At 36.9% G+C, this 8,413-nt stretch overlaps 1 protein-coding gene across 1 annotated transcript; it reads left to right on the top strand.

The window, feature by feature from the left end:
* The first annotated feature begins 3,236 nt into the window (after positions 1–3,236).
* s1pr5b (sphingosine-1-phosphate receptor 5b) lies at positions 3,237–7,207 on the top strand. The gene is made up of 2 exons (XM_053497627.1): positions 3,237–3,364; positions 4,587–7,207. Exon 2 carries the CDS (start codon positions 4,844–4,846, stop codon positions 5,996–5,998), a length of 1,155 nt encoding a protein of 384 aa, XP_053353602.1. The 5' UTR covers positions 3,237–3,364; positions 4,587–4,843; the 3' UTR covers positions 5,999–7,207.
* The last annotated feature ends 1,206 nt before the right edge of the window (positions 7,208–8,413 follow it).

Below are 8,413 nucleotides of genomic sequence, written 5' to 3'. Positions count from 1 at the left end.
TAATAAAAAGTTTAAAAAATAAAACATGAATGGAGAAATTAACAAAAAAATACTGTACCTGTATGTGTCCAAAGGTGGCACAGTGGCCTAATGGTTATCACTGTTGCCAGGTTTGATTCCCACCTTCGGTCTGCGTGCATGGAGTTTGAGTGTTCCTCTTGCAGTCCAAAGACATGCAGATTAGGCTAATTGGTGATGATGTCAGAGCTAATGTAAGGTAATTCAGCTTACCTTGTCAGTTGTATTTACGTCATTGCCTCTGGGTGTTCGAGCCACAAATGTTGGGGGGGTGGCGCCTAGCGAGTTGGGGGGTGGACATTAATGCCTGTGTGTCTCTTTTTTTTTATGTTTGTATGTTGAATTGGTTTGAAGCAAATACAGTACATGTAATAAAGAATAATAAGGTAAGAAGTGTTACTTTGTTCACTGCAAGCAACCATGGTGATGTGACCTCACTGAACGAGGGATGTAAAGAAGATCATCGCGTTCCTTTTGTTTTTTGTCTTAGTCCTGAGAACAGAAAATAAGTTACAACTTTAAGTCGAATGCAGCATAAATCTCACTGGTGCCACTGTCAGCACAGCCTTGTGAGAAACATTACCCAAAGTGAGAAAAACCATGTCTATAAAATAAATTTAAACCCGGACCTAAGGCACAAAATAAATATCTTCTATCTCAACTGTTAAACCCATGCTAATTATAAAGATTAATATGCAACTACTGTACTTAAGAGTGATCCTTTCCTTTAAGGCATTCACAAACGAATATGCAGAACAACAAATACACTGATTAAACAGGCAGGGCTATTGACTCTTTAACGTTTACTGGATAAAACTGTTGACCTGTGTTAGACATACTCATTTACTTCACTATAATGTGAATTTTAATGACCAGACCAAACAACAGTGACACACTTCCAACACACACACACACACACACACACACACACACACAGGTGTGTAAACCTGTAATGCTTGTATGCACTAGTTATGCCAAATGGCTCTCACAGGGATATGGTTTCCTAACGGGAAATACTGCTGTGTTACCGAGGCGTTATAAAGAAGCGTTTTACAGAAAGAGAAAGCATGACGACGAGTCTGAACTTGACTATACAGAGAAGGTTACTGCATACAGATGACACCACAATGAAAAGCGAATTAAAAGTTAAATAGAATTATTACTAGGGTACTTAAAAATGATCTATTTTCAATAGTACTTTGAAAGGCTCTAATATTAATTAAAAATTTTCACATTTGTAGGGAATGAAAAATGCATTAATAATTAGCAAAAAAAAAAAGCTGCAGCAAAATAGAAATCATTGTCTAGAACTTACAGTAAGTTTATCTTTCATAACTGGGTATAGCTCTTAGGGTTCACTATATATATATATATATATATATATATATATATACACACACACACACACTCATACACACAAGTGAAACAAAAAGTATTTAGTCAGCCACCAATTGTGCAAGTTCTCCCACTTAAAAAGATGAGTGAGGCCTGTAATTTTCATTATAGGTGTACCTCAAGTATGAGAGAAAAAATAGGGGGAAAATCATATTGGAGGATTTTTTTTAAATGTATTTGCAAATTATGTAGGAAAATAACACACTGTTGCTGGTATTTTGGCCCAGTCCTCCATGCAGATCTCCTCTGGAGCAGTGATGTTTGGGGCTGTTGCTGGGTAACAAGGACTTTCAACTCCCTCCAAAGATTTCTCAAAAATCTCACGATACATGGCCCTAATCATTCTTTCCTTTACACAGATCAGTCATCCTGGTCCCTTTGCAGAAAAACAGCCCCAAAGCATGATGTTTCCACCCCCATGCTTCACAGTAGGTATGGTGTTCTTTGGATGCAACTCAGCATTCTTTCTCCTCCAAACATGAAGTTCTCTTCTGGATCATACAAATGCTCTCTAGCAAAATTCAAACAGGCGTGGAATTGTACTGGCTTAAGCAGGGGGACACTGCAGAATTCAAATCCCTGGCGGCGCAGTGTGTTACTGATGGTAGCGTCTGTTACTTTGGTTCCAGCTCTCTGCATATAGACGTCATGCATTACATCATTACATCATTGCATTACATTATACCAGCACTACATCATTCAGTCATAACAGCTGTAAAAAACATATCATTAAAAGGTTTATGAAAATCTATGGATTCTAATCATTTTAATGTTATATTGTTTTACAATGTTGCTCAACAAGTTAATGTTTTATAATTATGTAAAATATAAAGTGTACACAATGAAAATTTGCCCATATGAGGGCCTGTGATACTTTTTTTTAGAACTCTCACTTTAAACTCAAACTTCTGACTAAAGTCAGCGTTCTCAAAAAAAAGGTCAGAATTGTGCTGAAGCTATGACCAACCCTACTGTATGTACTGAGGCTTTGAGATTAAAAAGGCTAAAAAGAAAGAAACATTTATGGCTATCAGTTTAGAACTGTGCAGATTTCATACTTAACATTACAATATACTACACTGTCTGGCCAAAAAGAATATGTGAAAAAAAATGATTGTGAGACAATGATTCCTCGTGCTCCCAGAACCAGTCTTTCACAATCTGAGTTCTAGATTATATCCCGTAAATTCTCATCACATGGAAATGCTCTTAATTTCATTATTAAACATAGCTCGGTTTTTCACTGTTGATTTTTTTTACCCTGCAACCAGGTGTGGGTGAATAATCTCCATTCATGATTTTTTTCCACCACATTTCTTCTTCAAAGTTCACGGTTCAGCACTATCCTTCCAGGTTTTGATAATGTGTTGAAGGGTTCTTAACCCATTTCCAGTCATTTTAAATCTCCTTAGTTGTTCTCGATGCTTGCTGTAGCCCAATAATTTGACACTTTTGAAATGGTGACTTTTTGGCCAGGTAGTGTATTTATGTAAAACCATGTTGTACAGTCTTTTTCACTACATTAGTATTGACACTCTAGTGCAAAACTAAAGCAACCTTCAAACACCAAACACATGTATTTTTAATTTCCCTTGACAACGAGAACATTTTATTGTGATCTGCAATAAAACTTCACAGAAAATATAGGTTGCATGCTTAATGGAAGTTCTGGTTTCCTTTGAAAGTATGTCAAGTCAAATGATGGTCTTGTTTTCCTTCAATTCATTCAGTTCAAAACCACAAAAATGGGAGGGGAGCTACCTCAGAAAGCAAAGATTGAAAAGAGTGGTTGGAAAGAGTGTGGTGAAAAGAGAGCAGGAGGAGAAAACGATCAAGTCCAGCCCACTCCTGTTCAGTATGTGGCCTGCCCGTGTGTCTCAACTCTGATCAGAATGCGTTTCACTCCCCACATGCTGCACCATACTATTCATCTCCAGCCCTCTTAACTGTGGTGAGTAAGGTTTCACACTTTTCTCTTTTTCATTATGAACAAATATTAACACCAGTGGGAAAAATGTAAGTGGTAATGGTTTTGTTTTGTATCATAGAGAAGTAAAACCTGTTGCTCTTTCTGCATCACTGTCAGATTCAGATGCACTTCTGAATATCAGATTACAGCGCCTAACAATTACCAATGAATTTGGTTTGTTTCGGGGATTTTTTACTATATGTGTTAATAATCGATGAATTACTTGATGCGCCTAATTGTTGGGAAGGTGTAGAATTAGGAATGTAAGAAACATCTTCTATTTTATACATTTCATTTACATTTTCAGAGCAATAAATTGCAAATTGGTGCATTTTCTATTTATTTTATGTATTATTCTGGCTGGATTGGTTGTCTTTCCAAGTCCAAAAAGTCCAGGAAAAAAGGTTCAAACTGCATTTGAAATTAAAGCAACGTCTGGATATCTACACTATACAATAAGAACGACGGAATACTGCAATCATAATTCCAATAATTGCATTTGGAGTCTTCTGTATTCATTTAAAAACCCATTTTCCTATACAAAATGTTTTCCAATGTGTCGATAAAGTACATAACACAACTTCCTATACTTAATAGAGAGTTCTTCGGCACTTGCATGCGCCAAATGTTTAGGAAAGCCTGATAATATCACAATAATGATTAACATGCCATGCATTAGGCAGCCCCACATTCCGTCGTCAGGGTCCCAGGTAGTGAACTTCAGCAAGTGTAACCTGAGATCTTAAAATGTTACCATGTGTCTGACTGAGGCGCTGGAATGTTAAAAAGTCCCGGAGCATATTTATGTTGTAAGATTATTTAACAGAATATATTTTTAATAGACAGTCATTGTCTTATTTCATATGTGTGTACATTACATGTAGGATAAAACAAATGAATCAATTATTAATTTCTTTGGTATGCACTAAAGCTAGCGTTTTTTTTTTTTGTTTTTGTTTTTTTTTACTGCATTTCAGAACAGGGAAGTAAACATTATATTAAATAATTATGCAATTTTGACTGTAATATCCCAGGAATGTCTTAGTGTACTAGCCAAATTTGTATGTTTATCACAAAACTTTATCACAAAAAAGAATCTATACTGACCTAAAAAAAAAAAAAAATTATGTCCAACATATTGCTTTTATTACACATTCTTCAAGAATTCACAGTAATAGTGTTTTTGCTCTGTTTGGTTCTACAGGGCTTTGGAAAGCTTAAGCAGAGACTGGGGATCAGAGTTGCTTTCTTCTGCCCTCTAGTGGAGCAAATAGTGGTGGGATGCTACATGAGGTCACTGGAAAACAAGGAATAAATTATACCAAGTTGGCTAATGGACACATCAAGGAAAGAAAATAGCTCTTTGACCTTGAGCAACTTCAGAAGAATGCCCAGCCAAAGGACTTTTGGGAAGTAATTAAGAACTGAAAGATTTAGACTTTCTATCAAAAACAAAAAAAAATGAATGGGACTTCCTCAAACTCTGCATGTTCGTCCAACTTTTATGCTGATTACCATAACAAATGTGTCATTTTGTACCACTATAATTACATAGGAAAACTAAAACAGGACAAATACAAGGATGGCCTTAAACCAGAAGCTATTGCATTCATTCTGATTTGCTTGCTTATTGTTGTGGAAAACACAATTGTGCTAGTGGCCATATGGAAGAACAAGAAGTTCCACCTGCCCATGTATTACTTACTAGGCAACCTGACTTTGTCGGATCTGCTGGCCGGATTTACATACATGGTCAATATTATCATGTCAGGAAGCAAAACTCTTAATTTGACCCCTCTGTTTTGGTTTCTGAGGGAGGGTGGGGTCTTCATCACACTCGCCGCATCAGTCATCAGCCTTTTGGCCATTGCCATTGAGCGTCACATCACCATGGTAAAGATGAAGCCATATCATGGCACCAAACGCAACCGCATGTTTGCCTTGATTGGTGCCAGCTGGGCGCTGGCTGTGTTGCTCGGTGTGCTGCCCATCATAGGCTGGAATTGCATGTGTAACCTAGAAATTTGCTCCACTGTGCTTCCACTTTATGCCAAGAGCTATGTCCTGTTCTGCGTCAGTGTCTTCAGTGCCATCCTGCTAGCCATTGTTGTGCTATACGGGCGCATCTTTCACACAGTCAAGAGAAATACAAAAAGGTTGGGCAGCATACGGCGCAAGGGCTTGGCACGTCGCTCACAAAAGTACATGGCCCTTCTAAGGACAGTTACCATCGTCTTGGGGGTTTTTATCGCCTGTTGGCTGCCACTCTTTCTGCTCTTACTACTGGACTTTGTATGCCAAACTGGTAAGTGTTCCATCTTGTTCAAGGCAGACTACTTTCTTGGGGTGGCCATGATCAACTCGCTGATCAACCCTATTATATACACGCTGACAAGCAAGGACATGCGCAAGGCCATTATTAAACTGCTCTGTCGTCGCTGCCTGATTAACGAAGATGGTCAGGTCAAGAAGATCGGAGTACCCTTCCTGGAGTGCAGCCTAAGCAAAACTGAAACAGCTGTTCATCGTGGCTTCGAGACCACCATCTCCTCTGGGAATGGCACATCCTCCCCGATTCGAATCAACCCCCCAAAAATCAAAGCTGTTAAACTGTGAAAACGAATTGCATTACCTGGTGCTGGCACATGGCTCCAATGCATCGGAGATTGCCTGAAGCTACTAGCACCCTTTGAGAATGAAACAGACACTTCAGGGCTTCCAGGACAAGCAGTCACAGGCAAAACAGGAGTTCTGATAAGTTTCCTGCTTACAGTAGGTCTTTTGATAGAAGTCAAAAGACAAACCGCGTGAGAATCTGCAGTCAATCCAAGACAAAAAAGTTGGAGCATGCCCGAGTTCACAGAAAGACATTGTGTTCCCTATGGGACTAAAATATGAACTTGGCATCAGACCTATGGAGTCCTGGATCAAAAGTGGTGCTTAAATTGTCAATCAGGTATGCCAGATGTTGGTTATAAATCAGAACAAACGGCGAATTGTAATCACCTGAAGATGGCACATAACGAGTGACCTGAATTATTAACATGATCATCATAAAATGTGACTGCTATACTGTACACACACTGTGGCTTTAAATCTGTATCGAGGTTTCGAAAGTTTGCATAACTCGATTGAAAAGACCTACTTTATACAAAGAGAAAAGTCAGCAGGTAGGCAGTAGGCGGTGTGTGATTTATGAGTTGAGCCAAATACAGGAAATTCGGTGGAAAATTGAAGCTTATAAAACGAAGCTAAAGGGATTTGTTGAAAACAGCCTTCTTTTGTAAGCACTTGTAAATAACCTTGCATAACAATATTACTTTTTTACTTTTTTAAGTTATTGCATTATTTTTGCGAGGTCCAGCATTTCAGTAGTCAGAGATCTTTCAGTCGTGTAGAAGCTATACTCAGCTAAATTGACTTTATCCAGGAGGGTCTGATTGTAACAATAATACAGGCTTTTTCTTTTTCTCAAAAAAAGCCTTAAAAGTCTGTGCAAGTTAGCATTCAGATCAACAAAGCATTCAAAGCTTAAAGAATGAATTCTTTAAGTATTCTATGTTTAAAGTATACTTGCCACACCTTTATAATTCATGCACATGTAAATATTCTTAATGTCACTGATGACCAAAATGACCACTTTGTGTGCTGAATGTATTTCACTTCAACTTCAAGATATAAGTCAATGTGTACTGTTGTCTTGTTGTTACGGTGTCTATTGTATGTATAATTGTAGAGAATGTTTATTTTTTACTATCTAAATGATCTTAAATTATGTGCCTTTTTTGCATTATGCCTAAAAGAATAAATACAATGTGACCAGAACTGATGTTTTCTTCTTGCAAACCTCTGCAACCAAAGCAAATTTAACCTAAATGTGAAATACAGTAAGTTTACTATTGAGTTTGTATTTGCTGTTTGTTTAAATGCAACAGCAGCAAAAACAATTGTCTTTAAAAGGTGCATGTTAGAGGAAGTGTAGCCACTCTGTCTGCACATCTGGTATACGCATTGTCTGGTATAGGCATTGACCTACATATCTTAACCCACCAGAGACTGTAAAAAGACTGTAAAAGTGTGTCAGTCATAAATAACACAACCCACTGCTGTAAACCACAACCCCTAAAGGATAGAAGGAAGGGTTGATTATGAACTTATTTGCATTCAAAACAATAGCTTAAAATGATAGATGACATATAGGTAGATGATATTAATGACAGTTCCATTCATGCAAAATAAGGAATCTTGCCAAACAGCATGTTCTAATAAAACTGATATTATAACCATATTGCTAAGGTTCTATCCACTTTATGAAAATTCTGGAACAATCTTAGAACACATTTATTCATATATTTACTTAATCTCTGGCCGAATTTGGATTAAAATTAGAAATTTATTTGGTTTTCGGTTCTCTGCGAAAATGTCACATTAAACAATCTCTACAATTTTGAAAGCAATCTATAACAGTTTGAGACTTTAAGAAACAATATTAGAATATTATTATTATTATTATTATTATTATTATTATTATTAAATGTGTTGTTATCTCTTAGATCTAATATTTTAAACATTTATTATTTGCAAATTGTTTATTGTCCCTTAATAGGATACCCAACCATTAAACTACATTGTAAAGTGTTTAATAATATTAAATTTGCTTTTGTTTGTTTGTTAGTTAAGGATATTTACATATACAGTAGCATCTCTCCCTGCTATAAGAAATATTTGATGTCAGTAATATTTAAAGATGAGGAAAGAATATAGAGTATTTCATAATACATTTTATAACCATCAGTAAGAACTTTGGCTTTATTTTAATAGGACCTAGTCCTACAGTCTGAATTGAATTAAACAAAAAACAAACCAGTGGCAACGCTCAACAGCAAAAAGACCAGAATAGACTTTGCCCAAAGACTTGGCCAGATTATTTGGACTGCAACTTGTACCAAAATGACGGAAAAAGAAAAGTATGTAGAACGAAAGGAACAGCTCATGATCCAAAGCATACTGCATCACCTGTCAAACATGGCG

Source organism: Clarias gariepinus, chromosome 6, assembly GCF_024256425.1.
Source record: "Clarias gariepinus isolate MV-2021 ecotype Netherlands chromosome 6, CGAR_prim_01v2, whole genome shotgun sequence".
In the NCBI taxonomy this organism is placed as follows: domain Eukaryota; kingdom Metazoa; phylum Chordata; class Actinopteri; order Siluriformes; family Clariidae; genus Clarias; species Clarias gariepinus.
This window is presented reverse-complemented; position numbering and strand designations above follow the sequence as displayed.